This window comes from Terrapene carolina, unplaced genomic scaffold (assembly GCF_002925995.2).
Source record: "Terrapene carolina triunguis isolate 2854851 unplaced genomic scaffold, T_m_triunguis-2.0 Scaffold33392, whole genome shotgun sequence".
NCBI classification, from domain to species: domain Eukaryota; kingdom Metazoa; phylum Chordata; order Testudines; family Emydidae; genus Terrapene; species Terrapene triunguis.
Window position 1 is genome coordinate 1,378,579 of NW_020697743.1, and position 17,356 is coordinate 1,395,934.

The 17,356-nt window shown below is 46.1% G+C and overlaps 1 protein-coding gene across 1 annotated transcript in view; it reads right to left on the reverse strand.

The window, feature by feature from the left end:
* Window positions 1-17,356, reverse strand: part of LOC113409450 (protein Hook homolog 3) — a 107,691-nt gene that overhangs the window by 24,954 nt on the left and 65,381 nt on the right. Inside the window, exons 13-16 of the mRNA XM_026663372.1 lie at window positions 16,764-16,874; window positions 14,387-14,474; window positions 13,627-13,696; window positions 7,648-7,788 (exon numbers count right to left, since the gene is read on the reverse strand). Coding sequence (XP_026519157.1) covers window positions 7,648-7,788; window positions 13,627-13,696; window positions 14,387-14,474; window positions 16,764-16,874 — 410 coding nt within the window. The remainder of the gene's footprint in view (window positions 1-7,647; window positions 7,789-13,626; window positions 13,697-14,386; window positions 14,475-16,763; window positions 16,875-17,356) is intronic.

Consider the following 17,356-nt stretch of genomic DNA (forward strand, 5'->3'; position numbering starts at 1 on the left):
GAACTCTATGCGCTGAACGGGCACTAATGTCGATTTGGTCTCTTCACGACCAGGCCTAGATTGGCGCATGTCGAGGGGAGCAGCTCCACATAGGACTCCACTTCGAAACGAGACTCCCCCTTGAAGAGCGAGTCGTCCAGGTAAGGGAAGATTTGTACACCCTCCCGCCTGAGGTACGCCGCTACCACCGACATACATTTCGTGAAGACCCTGGGAGCTGTGGATAGGCCAAAGGGGAGGACCGTGAATTGGTAATGGTCCATCCCCACCATGAATCGGAGGAAGCATCTGTGTCCCTCGAAAATATGGACATGAAAGTACGCGTCCTGGAGATCCAGGGCCGCGTACCAGTCCCCCGGGTCCAGGGAGGGGATAATAGAGGCCAGGGACACCATGCGGAACTTGGAACAGGTTAGAAATCTGTTCAGGTCGCGCAGGTCCAGAATAGGCCTGAGGCCCCCTTTCGTCTTCGGGATCAGGAAGTACCGGGAGTTCCTTTGCCCTGGAACTGAACCGATACCCTTTCCACCGCCTCTAGGTGGAGCAAACGTTCCACCTCCTGACGCAGGAGGCGGACATGTTCCGGGTCCCCCGGGGCCATCGTGGATGGCAGGTGATTTGGCGGGGGTGAGCTGAACTGCAACACGTAGCCCTTGGAGATAGTACTGAGGACCCATTGGTCCGAAGTAATGCGGGACCACGCCCTGAGGAAGGCAGACAATCGGTTGCAGAACACAAACTTTATTAATCGGGGGGGGGGGGGGGGGTCTCCCTGGCAACAGGCCCGGTGCCTCCCTGCAGATAGTCAAAACCGCCTCTTCCCTTGCCTCTTGCCCTTAGAGGGACCAGGCTGCGGAGCACAGCGGGACTGCCTCTGAGACCGATGCTTCTGGTCTTTGGGCCTTTTGTACGGGGGCTCATATCTGCTCCTCACAGTTTGAGCCGCCGGAACAGATTTGGCCTTGTTCTTAGCCGGGGGACATAGAGGCCCAAGGTCTGCAAGGTGGTGCAGGAATCCTTCATCCCATGCAGCCTGACGTCTGTCAGGTCCGCGAAGAGTGCCTTGCCATCGAACGGGAGGTCCTGCATCAGCGATTGTGCCTCCGTCGACAGCCTGGACAACAAGAGCCACGACGCCCTGTGCATGGTGATCGAGGAAGCCATCGAGTGGGCCGCCGTGTCCGCCGCATCGGACGCCGCTTGCAGGGCCGCTTTTGCCGCTGCCGACCCCTCTTTCACCAGGGCCTTGAAGTCCTTCCTGTCCTGGTCCGAGAGGACGGGCTCAAATTTAGGCAGGGACTCCCACAGGTTAAAGTCGTACCTGCTCAGTAAGGCCTGGTGGTTGGCTACGCGAAGCTGGAAGCTAGCTGACGAATAACATGTTCTGCCAAAGGAGTCCAGTCTCCCGGCGTCTTTATTTTTTGGGGTGGGCGCGGGCTGGCCCTGACGCTCTCTGTGGTTTACTGATTCCACGATGAGTGAGTTGGGTGCCAGGTGTGAATACAGGTATTCATGGTCCTTCGCCGGCACAAAGTAGTTTCTCTCGGCCTTTTTCGAGATTGGGGCCAAGGAGACGGAGGTTTGCCACAGGGAGTTTGAAATGTTGGCAATACCCCTGGAGCAGAGGCAGGGCCACGCAACCCAGTGCCGAGGGAGACAGGACGTTAAAGAGGGAATCGGACGGACCCTCCACCTCCTCGGCCTGCAGCTGTAGCTTGGAAGCCACCTGCTTTAGCAGGTCCTGGTGCGCCTTGAAGTCCTCCTGCGGGACCGAAGGCGGAGGCGCAGCTATGGTGTCGTCCGGTACCGGGGAGATGGCCCGTACGGAGCCGGGCACCTTGGTCGGTGCCGGGGCGTCGATACCGAGGTCAGAGTCCAGGCGCGTGTCTGCCGACTTGTGGCCCGCCGATTTGTCTCGTGGGCGGCCGGAGGAGGCTGATGGAGCCCGGGACGCTCCGGCAACCGAACGGGCCTCCGCTTGGGCTGGCACCGATGGCCACCAGGTCCACTGGCACCATTGTCCTTGCCACGGAGTCCCTTGCCATTGATTTGGCTGAGCACAGGATGGCAATATGTGCTCCAGCGGGACGGCACGTGCCGAGGGTGGGTGGACGCGTGCCGAGGCCGTTGAAGAACGCTCGGTGCCGCGGGAGCGGTAGGAGCAGCGTCTGTGGCGTCGTCTCCCTCGGGACCGGGATCTCGACGATGACGACGAATGGTACCCACGCGACGAACTGGTTCGGTATGCGTGGCGGCAACACGAAGCCTGGTGCCTTGACGCCGAGGTACCCCGAGGGGGGTCTCCGGCGTGGCGCCTCAACGAGCAGGAGCTGGAACGGGAGCGGCGACATCTGTCCTGTCGAGAGTGGCTCCGGTACCCACGTCTAGCAGATGGGCGTTCCTGGTGCCTCCCTCAGTGCCTCCGCTCGCTGGCAGGGGGCGTGGAGGGTCCCCGCGACTTCCGTCCCGACGGCGGCCCTGCCGGTCTGGCCGGCATCGAGGGTGGCCGGGAGCTGTCCGAAGAGCGGCCGCTGCACGCCGAGCGGTGCGGGGATCGATCTTCGGAGAGGGAACTGCGGCTGATCGGAGAGGTCTGGTGGGCACCCAAAGGGGGCTTGCCTCGCGACCTAGGGCCCGTACCCGATTGCGAGCTCGGGACAGGCAGGGACATAATGTCCTTCACAGCCTGCACCGCCTCCGGCGTCGACGGCATCTGTACCGGTGGGGATGCCTGGGTCAACGGTACCGGGCTGCTCCGCTCCACACGAGTCGGAGCCTTAGAGCCCGGAGGGGCTCAAGGGCTGCCCAGCGCGGGACCAGCCTCCCCCTTGTCCTTATCGCGGCGGCGTTGCGAGGCCGAGCCCTTCCCTTGCTTTTTGGAGGGAGAACGGTGCCGACTGGTCGAAGGGGCCTCGCTATGTACTGATGATGCGGCGGCCAGTTCCGAGTCCGATCTGCGCACCAGCGTCTGAGTCAGTGCCGACTCCATCAGGAGAGCTCAAAGTCTGAAGTCTCTCTCCTTCTTGGTTCTTGGCTTGAACGACCTACAGATCTTGCAACGGTCGCTTATGTGAGTCTCACCCAGGCAGTGAAGACAGTCAGCGTGAGGGTTGCTCCTGGGCATAGAGCGGCGACAGGAGGCGCACAACTTGAAGCCTGGGACACGGGGCATGCCCTGAGCCTGCTCTAACAACTGAAAATGTACAACGGTACCACTAAGGTCGAGAAGAAGGGCTACAGCAGAGCTGGAGCACAAAAGTTCCGACTACCTTCACTGGCGGCAAGAAGGAACTGAGAGTGGGGGGAGCCCGTAGCGCCCCTTATAGCGCGATATACAGGCACCACTCCAGGGGTCGCAGCGGTGCTCCCCCAGTGCAGGTACTGCTAAGGGAAAACTTCCGGCACCGGTGCACGTGGCGAGCACGCACACCTACTGTGGAATACACAGGAGTAATCACTTGAAGGGAATCACCGTTCCCCGTATCCTACCAACTCTTTGTAGCTTATGGGGATGAAACCTTAGATAGAGCATTTTCTACACAGAGACTCTTCAAATGGAACTAGCTCTGCTAGGATCAGACTGGAGTTCCAGTTCCTGAAGGTCTAAGGACATGTTCCACATGATGCATGGCTGCTTCTGCTGGCTTGGTCCGAGATGCATCTCTAGATGAGATCTGCCAGGCTGTGCAGGAGAAATCAATCCATAGAATCATAGACTATTAGGGTTGGAAGAGACTGCAGGAGGTCATCTAGTCCAACCACCTGCTCAAAGCAGAACCAACACCAACTAAATCATCCCAGCCAGGGCTTTGTCAAGCCAGGCCTTAAAATCCTGTAAGGATGAAGATTCCACCACCTCCCTAGGTTACCCATTCCAGTGCTTCACCACCCTCCTAGTGAAATAGTTTTCCCTAAAAGCCAGCCTAGACCTCCCCCACTGAAACTTGAGACCACTGCTCCTTGTTCTGTCATCTGCCACCACTGAGAACAGCCGAGCTCCATCCTCTTTGGAACACCCCCTTTCAGGTAGTTGAAGGCTGCTATCAAATCCCCCCTCACTCTTCTCTTCTACAGACTAAATATGCCCAGTTCCCTCAGCCTTTCCTCATAAATCATGTGCCCCAGCCCCCTAATCATTTTCATTGCCCTCTGCTGGACTCTCTCCAATTTGTCCACATCCTTTCTGTAGTGGGGGGCCCAAAACTGGATGCAATACTCCAGATGTGGCCTCACCTGTGCCGAACAGAGGGGCATAACCACTCCCTCAATCTGCTGGCAATGCTCCTACTAATGCAGTCCAATATGCCGTTAGCCTTCTTGGCAACAAGGGCACGCTGTTGGACTCATCCGGTTTCTTGTCCGCTGTAATCCCCAGGACCTTTTCTGCAGACCTGCTGCTTAGCCAGTCAGTCCCCAGCCTGTAGCAGTGCATGGGATTCTTCCATCCTAAGTGCAGGACTCTGCACTTGTCTTTGTTGAACCTCAGATTTCTTTTGGCCCAATCCATTTGTCTAGGTCACTTTGGACCCTATCCCTACCTTCCAGTGTATCTACCTCTCCCCCCAGCTTAGTGTCAGCCACAAACTTGCTGAGGTTGCAATCTATCCCATCATCCAGATCATTAATGAAGATGTTGAACAAAATTGGCCCCAGGACTGACCCCTGGGGCACTCCGCTTGATACCGGCTACCAGCTAGACATCGAGCTGTTGATCACTACCTGTTGAGCCTGACGATCTAGCCAGCTTTCTTTTTACCTTCTAGTCCATTCATCCAATCCATACTTCTTTAACTTGCTGGCAAGAATACTGTGGGAGACTGTATCAAAAGCTTTGCTAATGTCAAGGTATAATTTATACATTTATAAAGCACCACCTTCTCAATTCTAGGACTTGATCAGATGCCTGTTCGAAAGGGCAGTTAGTTCTACAGTCTTTACTCAAAATTACTCCTACGGCCTCCTGCTGGGGTGTAATACTACCTGCTAATCAATACTACCTTCTACCAACCGGGGAGATCTGCAGAGGTAGTTCATTAAGGAGAAATTTTAGTTACCTGTAAATGGACCTCTCTAACTGTACTATTACCTCTGCAGACTCATACTGATCCCTCTTCTTCAGAGTCCTTTATAGGACTGTAGTGGGGCAGCTGTCCCACTCCAGTAAAGAGGAGTTAAAAGCAGTCCTGGAGAGGGCTGCAGCTGGGAAAAGCTAGGCTGACTGGGGAAGCAGCCACAGCTGGGGCCACGCCCCAATCAGGCCACAGCTGGCCCTACAAAAGGGCTGTGAGCCAGAAGCTGGAGGACTCTCTCTCCAGTCTTGGAGGGAGAAGGACCGGGCTGCCTGGGAGCTCAGGGTACAGGGAACAGAGCAGGGCTGGGGAAAGGCAAGAGGAGCTGGGGAGCTCCAGCCTGGTAAATCCCCAGGCTGTGGGCCTTGCTAAAAGGGCCAAAACAGGTACTGGGGTTGCAGAGGCAGCAGCCCAGAGATAGGCAGAGGCAGCTGGTCCAACCTCCTTGTCAATGATGAGTGGCCATGACAGACTGCAGTTTGCCCCAGTGAGCGGGGGCTAGGTGATGACTGGCAGTAGCCACTGAGGCAAGGTCGGTGAGACGGTTGGGGGTTCCCCTGGGAGACCCAGAGTAGGGGTACTGCGGAGGGCAGAACCCCAGGGTAAGGGGCACCAGGAGGGACATGGGGGCCTGAGGCAAGTGAGACATTGGCCTGCAGAGGGCGCTCCGTGCTGGAATTGAGCTAGTTCCCAGGACAACCAGCAGGAGGTGCCGTGCTGGTGAGTCTTGCTTCGCTACACGGACACACTGAGGCAGAGAAGAACTGAGAATGGGTTAGGGAGCAGGACCATATAGCTTTGGTCAAGGAATACTGAGAGGCCAACTAGGCAGGGAAGCGACCAAGTGACTTTAATGCTAGCATCAATACCATGGTGCTCATTGTGTAAACCCAAGATTACTCATGAAAAATGAGTATGTCCAAATATAAGTAAAGAAAGATACTGCTGCAAAATGTCATAACCTACATAGAAAACTTCAGTCTTTAGGATTCTCCTAACTTGGAATCTGAGCCAACTGTGTGGAGCAGATATCTATTTGGTCAAAGGTTTCTTGGCACAACTTTTGAACCACCTGCCTAATCTAGACTCTGGCCTGGCCTAGCAACTCCACTTTGATGTCCATTTCACTGAATGCCTGTTTTGAGAAGGAAAACTGATGACCTCTCAGTTTGGGATTTGAGGCGTAACTCACAAAATGCAATACATGCCTCATTATTTAAAGCAGGCCTGACTGACCAGATATAAGGAAATCCGAAGACTCCAGGAACTGCCAGAGTTGCCGAGCTGCAACCTTCTCAATGACCCTTCCTAAAAAAGGCAGCTGTCCCATTGATCAATCATTAGCACGTAGTCATAATCAAAACTGGTTTCTTGAGCACAGACCTCTACCAACAATGGACCCAGTCCAGTTCCCCTCCACTCAGATTGGATCCCAGTTATTTTATCCTCAAAGTAACATGAAAATTCTCCACAGTGAGAAAAACATGACTGTTTTGCTGACTGGAGGTCACTAGCATTTATCAAGCTATCAACAGCTCAGAATAGTTCCACTGTCAGAGACTGAACAGCCCCTCTTTACCTCCTATATAATAATAGCATACAGTCTTAAAAATCGGTATGTCAGGATCAGTTTGACTCCACATCAGACTCCAACCCACAGCACTCTAGCCATCTCCCTTCTTGCTTCATCAATGAACCATGGTGATCACTGAGGACAAAACTGGGACAGAGAGCGTTAGAAGCCGCTGTACTGATAGTTGAGAACAAGAGATTATTATGAAGTCCTATGTCCTACTAAACTAGCGAGAGCATGGTCAGTTGGTAGAACAGTATTTGCCCACAAAGTTACCAGGAAACTCACTGTGTTCCATCAACCTTTAAGGTCGGACCACCAAAAGAGGTCCCACATCTAACCTACACTTTTAAGACAGGTGCACAACCTCACGGTAGGGTGGAAAAGGCGCGTCCTTGATACTAGTATATATTGCAATGTTTGAGCTGCAACTATGGCAGGATAATGTCCAAATTCTAATAATTTCCCTGGAATTATTTAAAAACTCATGAAAACATTTCTATTGCTCTAAACTTATGTAAAATCTTCATTTTACAAAACCTAAATCAACTTGACAATCTCTAACAACTGGCAACAATATTTATCGGTCTTTCCTTTTGGAGATACTTGTAATGTCTTCAAAAAGACAAATGGAAGGAGGAGATGGAAGAATGGGTGGGAAATGAAGAGGGGAAAAGAAGGGTAGTAGAGAGGATGCAGGATCATCTTTTATTGTAGCAGTACTGGAGAAGGGGATTCTGAAGCAATACAGACTGCCCGTTCTGACCTTGCATGTGTCAATATCCTGAATGCTCTACCAAGCTACACCTATAATAGAAAAGTGATAGAGGCTCCAAATTCTGGAAAGGTTTAGGTATGCTCGTGTGTGGACTGAGTTGCTTTTTGATACAAAATGACTAGATTCTTTGACCTGGGTAATGTAATGCTGACAACAGACTTCACAAGACAAAGGTGTACGAATATTTAGAAAAACAGTTATTAGAACAAAGGAATGTATTTTCCTACCTGTTCTCTGTCTCCAGTTCATTCTTCCGTAGATTTGCATCATCTAGCAGGCTCTGCAACAAGGCAATCTTTTCATTGTCGGAACCTTCTTGGTTAAGCTTCAGCATCTTGTTCTCATGCTGAAGACGAATGAGTTTCTCCCTGGAGAAACAAAATAAAAACTGCTATAAAAATCTTATAGATCGCTACAAGAAGCAAATCACAGGAAGTGTGAATATAATTTTCTCTTTACCAGTTTTAGAGATGATTAGAGATGAAGTAACAGTTACTTCACTTGAACCACCAAAATAGTAACATGTACTAGGATTACTGATTCTGTTTGGAACCTGAAGTTTTAGATGGAGATTAGGCCATTTTCAGAAAATAACTGCTTGGGATTTTATTCAGTATTCGTCAGCCTATATATAATCACTAATATATCTTAAAGACAAATATAATACACACAAAAGAAAGTTACTCACCCATAGCTGGCATTCCTTGAGTACCTTGTTACACAGATCCATGCTCATGGAACGTGTCTATATATTGCACCAACACCTGCATCAGTGGGGAATGAGTGGGCTTTGTCTTGTGCTATGAAATATTCCAGGCAAAGCTTTATAAAGAGATGTGCACCCCCATGTACCTTCATTTGCTTCTACTTCATTGGAATCCAACAGACTCAAAAGAAGTGGGGATGGAAAATGGGGATGTGGATCTGTACTCAATCTACTGAGGTATAGTTGAACAACTTGCCTTTTTCTTCCTTTCTTTTTCTTTTTTTGCACGGTTAGTACATATACCCACACTTGGAAGACTGACAAGTGGTAAACCCAAGAGAACTGATTTGAGGAGAAGACTAAATGACAACAGGACTCCCGTCTCAAACTGGATTTTGAGAATAATGAGGTGAATACAGCTGTGTAAAAGGTACAGGCTGAGCTCCAGATAGAAGTGCCAATGAGTCTTTATCAGGGACAAGAATATCCATGATTCTACCTTTCAAAACAGGTTTTAACCCATTTTGACAAAGGAAATTGCTTCTTGTTTAACCCACAAATAGTCTGGGGGATTTAAGGATGTATTTTGTACTGTTAAGATAGTGAACAAGGGTCATCTTAGGATCTAAAGTATGCAGCATACCCTTCCTTGGCAGTGAACATTGCTTGGTGAAAAAGTCAGGCAAATTTGGTGACCTCATTCAGATGAAAATCAGTGGCCACTTTAGGGATAAATGTGGGGCAAAGATGCTGCTCCACAACCTCCTTTCAAAACACAAAAGAGTGAACGGGTCAGCCACTGAAACCTGGAGCTCACCATTTCTGCTGGACGATATAAGGGGCACAAGAAGCGTAGGGGTCAATCATAAGACCCATTCTGGAATGTAAATGGGTCAGAAAGCTGATGGCCCTGCCCAGCTAGGGATGCCCCTTGTGAAGAACAAGTCAGGGACGGTGTAGGCACATTAGCTTCTACACTACCCCCTGGAGACTCCCAATGGCAAAGGGGGGATACACCAGAGAAGGAGTGTGTACTCTGGCAACACATGGCTGGAAGTTGAGGACTGCCCTTGCATTCGGTCAGTCCTGGATTTCTGATTGCTAAAATAAGATTACTTTTTACAACAGTCCAATGAAAGAAAGAGCTGAGAGGAGCTATGGTATCTAAAAGGCGGTGTTTCTCCTGGAAGTTCATTGTTAAAGGAACAGTTTACCTAGAATCCCTTCCTTCTTCTAACAACCTACCTCAGTAGCTGATGGCTCTTTGCTGTCAATCCCTGCTGGAACCACTATCCCTACATCTAACAGAGGAGGAGTGGTTCTCTAGGGAGTGATGGTGCTGCTTTTTCTCATGATCTCGCAATACCAAAGAAGAAACTTTCAGTACCAAATCTGAAGTCACTCTTCAAAACATTCCAGTCCCTCGCAGAGTTGAACTTTGATTTGCCTCAAGGATAGGGCTTGAAAGAAAGGCCCAGAGATGGCTCAGACTCTGCTCTGGAAGCTATATCTTTTTCCATCAGCATCAACCAGAGTAGAGACCCAGGTAGTTATGTGCCCAAGTAATAAACTGCAAGCACCCCTCACTAAAGCACTGAGGATCAAGGTCTGTTATTATGTGTCTATACAGCCCACGACAGTGAGTCTCCCAGCCTGGGTCGACAGATTTGGGCTTGCGCTCCCACGCTAAAAGTAGTTGCGTAGACATTGCAGCTTGGGCTGTAGGTTGGGCTCTGAAGCCTAGGGATGGGGGTGGGCATCAGAGCCCAAGCTCCAGCCTGAGCTGCATTTTCAAAGCATTGTCTACACAACTATTGTTAGTATGGCACCATGAGGCCAAGTCTGTCAATCCGGGCTGGGAGGCTTGCTGGCACGGGGCTGTGTAGACATACCATTACAGATTTCCTGCCTCTACAGCAAGGTTAGGTCTTAAAGCTCATCTTTCTTCCTGGCTCTGCCACCATGGCAGAATGACTGTCACACTCAGGATAGGAGAGATTACTATAAAACTGAAACAACTTAATTCCTAAATACTTGTAAACAGAAAAACTAACTCTACCTATTACTATGCTTAGTTGACTGTTTACAATAAAAACTAATTCTTGACCAAGGAGAAATAACAAAGGAAAATGACCAAAGGACTGAAAGTCAAGGATTTCTAATTTGCTGCCTTGGAGACTGGAAGGAACAGAAGGCATGGCTCCTTCTAAAGCCCCACCTCAAACTTTTCATAGCTCAAGGTGAAGTCTGCACGGCCCCCAAAGAACAAAGCTTTCCAGAGGGTTCTGGGAATAGTATGGAACATGCAGGTACATCACAAGAGTGTGTATCGCTGACAATATTAGAAGGGAAAGCTCTTTTAAAAAACTTAGCTTGGAACTGACAGCATGGTTTTATCAAAGGGTACGTCTACACTACCTACTGGATTGGTGGGTAGTGATCGATCTATCGGGGATCGATTTATCGCGTCTAGTGTAGACGCGATAAATCGATCCCTGATCGCTCTGCCCTCGACTCCTGTATTCCACCGTGGCAAGAGGCGGAAGCAGAGTCGACGGGGGGGCAGTGGCAGTCGCCCCTGCGCCATGAGGATGCGAGATAAGTCAACCTAAGGTACATCAACTTCAGCTACGCTATTCTCGTAGCTGAAGTTGCGTATCTTAGGTCGATCCCCCCCCCCCCCCCAAGTGTAGACCAGGCCAAAGTTATAGTTGATGAACTCTTACTGTAGCATAATAATGTGCAGACTGTGTAATATACTGATTAGAGTGTATGCTTACCCTTGCCTACCACTGCTAAATGGCACTTTCCCCAAGACCTTTTCTGTCTGGTTTTAAAACATGGTAGCTGCCTATTTACCATAGGAAGTCTATACCAAAGGTATTTTGTACTGCTTTTCCAAAGCCTCTATATGAAAATCTCCTTTTTATTCAGAGTTCTGAATCAATAAAGAAATAAGTGATTCAGAACTGAGGGCACTTAAGGGCCTAGCCCTGCAACTGCTTGCTTGAAAAGCACTTATTGTTGCGTGTAGTTTCCTACACATCACAAGCACTATTTACCATAGTAAGCATTATACCTGGCAGTAAGCATCTGCAGAATTAGAGTCCAGGGGTGTGAACAGGAATGCACACCAAAATGCTGTGCTGTAACTGCCCCCATGTGAATGCTTTGAGTACAAACTAAATGACTCCTACTTTGCGTTAATGTAGTCCTCTTCAAACAGGACTACTTGAATGTACAATAAGAGTATAGCAGTAGGAATATACTACCAACCACCTGACCAGGGTGGTGAAGGTGACTGTAAAATGCTCAGGGAGATTAGAGAACCTGCAAAGGCAGAAAATCCCTTCCAGATGGCAATGAAGGACCTGTATACTTATCATAGTGCAACATTACAGGGCAAATTAGATGAGAGAGGAGGGGCACTTTTACCTGGAAGCCCATTTTTGACATTGTTATTAATTATTAAATCATGTTTATTATGGTAATGACTGAGGGCCAACCAAGAATTCGGATACAACAAATTCTGCTTTAGACACAACAAATCCTGCATCTTGGCAGAGGGTTAGACTAAATGACTCTTGTGGTCCCTTGTAACCCGATGATTCTGATTTTATAATGGGGCCCCATTGTGCTAAGCGCTGTCCATCCCTGAAAGAGCTTGCAATCTACTGGTTTCTTATGAATGTAGTCAACATTCATTCAACTACCCCAACCTGCCTTTAAAGGTGACCTGCAACGGATTTTTTAAAAAAGGACTTATATGCCCCCGTTTGCCTCATCATGACATATAAAGAAGGCCTGAAATGTTTTTTTGTTTTTTATTTTAAAAAGAGGTTCTCCTCCTGCCCTCCGCTTGTTTGTATACCTTAGAAAGTGACAGGAATGTCAACTCTGCTCTTCCTGCATTTTCCTGGAGGATTTGCAGGAGGATCTCACAGGGAGTATATTGTTCTGACATCTTAACTGAAGGGGTGAAGGTGCTGAATCTTTAAGATATTCTTCTCTAAAATCTTAAAGATGGTGTTTTAAAAAAACGCTTAACAGTATGACTGAAAATTCCTTCCTCACTCAATGGCTCAACTTTCACCCTTCTTGTCTCTTGTGATGTACTATTACACTAGCTTTCCTGGCACCAAAAGCCTCATCTAGACTAGGAAACTTGTTTTTTAAATATTGGCTAATATGATTTTATGCATCACTACGCCATAGTCTACATGAGGTGGTAGGTGATGTTTAAAGTCATTTTAACTAACATGCTTAAAAAAATGTTCTTTTTTCCTAGTCTAGACAAGACTAGTGTCTTTCAAGCTAGAAGGTATCTGATTTTCAAGTTTAACATTAAATAAAAACCTGTTTCCTCCAGGGAAAAACTACTTTCAGACCTTCTCTATTAATAATAAAGAATCAAGCTCGCACAGGTCACAATGAAGGAATGTTCCCTGTGGTATCCAGATTAGTTATAAATGTTGAAGGCTGTGTGGCCCAGTGGATAGGGCATTGGAACGGGAGTCAGGAGACCTAGGTTCTATTCTCAGCTGTCACTGAGCTGCTGGGTATCCTTGGGCAAGGCATTTCACCACTCTGTGCATGTTTCCCCTCCCACCCTTTGCCTAGGTACAACAGGGCCCAGAGCTCCATTGAGAATGCTGAGGTTTGTTTTCTCTCCTTTGTAGGTCACCTTTAAGGCTCTTGTGATAAATGCCTCTTTGAAAACACTGCTTCAGAAAGCATTAATCCCTTCTTCACTGCTCTTTAACTAACCCGGAACCAACTCATGTCACAGCAATCTACAGTAAAATAGACAGAAGGAATCCTTTTTTGTTAGTAGCCATCCAGCAAGTACCACCTTCACCACTCCAGAGAAGAGTTCTTAAGCTCATATGCATCTGCCCAATCACTGAAAACAGATGTACTGACATCTCAAGAGGAAAGAGTAATTCCAAAGGAGTTACAATGTATTTCTTAGAGATGGGGGTCCCCTAATTACTCCAGTTTCAAGCTGTAGTGATACTAGACTATCTGGACAATATTAAATACACCCTAGATGGTCTTAAACCATAATGATTTTCAATTCTGACTTTATTCTCCTGATTCTCCCTGTTTTCTGATAATTGCATGTCTTCCTCACTTGATAATACAAATGATTTTTAAATCCAGTTTCTAGTTTGATATTTTAATTGTTTTCTCTTCAACAACATGAAGTCCCATGTTGTTGAAGAGAACATTGCTACAAATCTTTTTCTTTTTTAACATGCCTAAAAATAGTCATAATATGAACTCTTTTTAAAAACAAAACAAAACAGTATGATATAGGCTGAGGGCAGGTCAAATAAACTTAATTGCAAGTGTAAGAGGAATGGCTTTGTAGAAATCCAAAGGAGGAGAAAAGAACTAGTGTGAATCTTAGTGATCAACTTAAAAACTCTGAAAAAGAACTAATTGTGCGTATAGACATCCTAAGCTCTATGGAGACAATAAGCATGATTTCACTTACTTGATTTCAGGAGTAACAATTTCTGCTGCTAGACTGTCTGAAGACTCCTGGCTTCCCAGTGGCATCAATCCTGTTTCAGACATAAACAAAGAAAAGGATTAACAGAAAGTACAATAATTTTTTATTTCAGAAGGCTATGGATAAATATTGTTCAACAGGATTAAATTTTAAGAGAATATTAAAAACAGTATGCTCCTTGTGAATATGTGAGAAATAATACAGAGTCATGCTATAATAGGAAGGAAAGATGAACATAACTCCATTTTTGAACAGGTTTTCTGTTCCCATTTTCCTCCATTTTAGACAAAGGGGTTTTTTTTTTTTTTTTTAAATAAGTTATGGTTTATTCCTTGGTTTATGTAAAAATATACATATTTGCATGATGTGATATATGGAATATAAATCATTGCATATGTACCATATGCACAACATAAGTTTAGGAAAACTATGTTACGACATTAATGCTAATTTTTTGGAGATAAGTGAGTTGGTTTCTTACTGCCATTACTTAGAAATCAAACTCTTAAAACTTTTTTAAAATATTACATTTCAGGAGAGACCAAGCATGGAAAATTTCAGCCAAAGGTTCGAAGTTCTGAACATCTAAAAATGTGATTATAGCAGAAGTTGTTTTGCAATCTCAAGCTAGTGGATGTTACATTGGTCAACAAACAACGGTAAACCTGTCTACCCTGCACCTATGAAGCCTCTGTGGACGTTCTTTAGAAAAAGGTAACTTCGGTTTCTCTTTCTCCATTACCTGAAGTGGTGAGCTGCCCTTCTTGTGCTTGTACACATCGAAGCTCTTCGATAGTTTCTTTTAGGGAATCTCTTTCCGTTCTTAACCTCTGAGTGATTGGAAGGACAATAAATATTAATCTCAGCTCTACAAATCCATCTTTAACTCTAGGCAAGTTGCCACTATGCACATCATTGTCAGCACTTTATCAAAGAGGATTAATGTGCACTGCTAGAAATGCCTTTCATAGCAAGGAATCCCAATTCATTCCTCGGGCAGAACTTTTTTTTTTTTTTTTTTTTAAAAAGGAGCCACTACTCACCAATAACAGTGGTTCTTTGAGAGTCCTGTGTCTGAATATCTACACTTGTGGGGTCAAGACACCTGCACCATGAACTTTCAGAAATTTAAGGAGAGCAGTATCCCCATCAGGGCCACTCACACTGTCCTTCCTCTCCTCTTGTGCAGGGTTCCTAGCTATCCAATGGAAGTGGGCCAACAGACTTTCAGTTCCTTCCCCTAATATGGGAATTCTTAACCCCGCTCAGAAGTAGTCAGGAAGGCAGGTGGGGAATGGGATATGCAGAAGCAAAACACTTGAGGAACTATGGTTACTGGTAAGTAACTTCTCTTTCTTCTTCAAGGGCCTCTGCATACGTCCAGTGGTGGAAGATTAGTGAGCAGCATAACCCCTAAGAAAATCAATGGCCTTGACCTTTAGTTGAGCATTCGGTTGAGACTGGGACATGGATGAAAACTAGCTGCTTGTGGCTCAATCCAGGCAAGATTGAGGTAATGTTGGTTGGAAAATAAAATCATAAAACATGGCAAGGATAATATCTGTCCCTCTGAGTGTTTCTCATCTGTTAGTCTCCTGAATGTTGCAAATATTAACATTTAGATTCCCAGCTTCTTGATCAGGGAGCAGCAACTCCCAAGATGACATTTTATTTAACAGTGGCTTAGAACTGATCAGTCACCAAACATGTTTTTAAAAATTATTAAGCTCTGTCTCTTCCAGGTGATAGGTGGTATTTAAAAACATTAGACTTAATTGTGTCAGCGAACATATTTTAAAAACACTAATCAATTTTTTGTCAAGACACTGCACAAGATCCTCCAGCCTAATGCTTTTTCTCATTGGCCAGTGTTTACCTAACAGCTCAGGTTTGTATGAGTTTAAAAATACTCATGTCCTTCTCAGGAACTGGATATAGATTGTCTGCACCTCCATGTGGGAAGAAATTAAAGTTGGGGTTATTGAGGCCCTCTCAAATGCCAGGCCCAAATGGTCAATTAGATCACAGGAAGGTTCAGTACAAAGGATGGGAGCTATTCGGTGTCTCTGGCATCAACAGGTCTCTCTACAACCAGAAATGGCATTGATGGTACTGGCTATCCCAGACTCCAGGACCATGGGAACTGTGGACTCTTTGACACTGACAGCCCTGGATAGCTGCCCACTCCATACCAGAGTTACATGACAACTAGATCTGCAGGTGGAGTAGAGGATGGTCTACGGTAAAAATCCAAGTGCAGTCTGCCTCAGAAGAACTAGGATGTGAGTTAAGTGACCAAGAACTCCAGTACAGTCTTCAACCTCCATCCAGGTACAAAGCTAACGTTGGTGAGCAACTCTTCACAGCTGATCTTCATGAATGCTCTCCACCATGCCTGATCGACCCAAGTGCATCTGGGGGTCTCGGGCGCTTTGGCAAGCAGTTCTCTGCTGCACCTTTGGTGGTCAGAAGCTATGGAAGGGCAGTTAAGGCGTCTTCTCTTTTTCTGCCCTCTGAGCCCTGGATGACAGGAGGGGTGAGTGGACCCAATTGAGACTGCCCTCTAGAAGATTCCAAAAGTTAGCAGCACATGCACTTTGATCCCACAAATGGGACTATGTAGAGGCTACATTGAAGATTTTTTACTTTAAAAGAAAACTTCTGAGTTAACTCCAGAGGAATATTCTGAATGTTTCAAACCCAGTTTAAAATTAAATACACTTTACAATTACATTTGAGATTTCTGAGTCTTCCCCTGCTGGATGCTCAAAGCAAAAACTTGTTACACTGTTCACATGAGGAATCTATGTAGGAGGTTAGATAAACACAGCATGGGGAGGGACAGGAGAAAAGGATATTGAGAAGAAAAGACAAAAATGTGTCTGCTTGGCTCTTCATTTTTAAAATCTTCTGCACACATTTTCGTAGTTACCTTGAAACCAGATGATTGGTTTATCAAACTCCATAGTTATTACATGTAAATAATATTTTATCCAGACAACAGACAATTGGAAGTGAACTAAGAAATATAACAGGTAATTTTGATTGGCAGGTCCAGGGTAATAAGGATACAAATTTGTTTCCACCACCACAAAAAAAAGCAACATCTAAACACTTACATCTTTTTCTTTTTGGAGGCTGTCTACTTTTTCTTTCAGCAGTTTGTATTCAAATTCTAATTTATCTGCTTTCTTTGATTCTTCAGATAATCTGTTTTGTAGTTCAACTACCTGTGAGACAAAGAAGGAATTGTTTGTCAGTGTTAAACATAATACGCATGAAATAAAGTTACTAATTACACTGCAATGTGAGATCAGTGTTATAACAAATGGAATATTCATCTCTAGCACATGCAAAATGGTTTGTTCACCTATCTATTGTTTCAATCATTAATATCATTGAAGGGATCAGAATAGTACCACTTCAATGCAAGTAAAATCTGAGACCACAAAGCTGTGAAGAAGATACAAACTGTTCTCAGATTGCCGAACTATCCAGCTAATTATACTTGAAATTTAAATTTGAGTAAAATCTCTAGATAACCAATGAATCACCATAACTATACAATTGAATGGATCAGAGAGATGAGGAAATTGATAATCGCCCTTCTCCTTCCTCAAAAGTGTGGGGAAATAAATCAGTTAAAAAAAAAAAATCAGATGCATTCTCCTATTTTTCCTCTCTCTGTTTTCCAAGTCCCACTTTGAGAAGT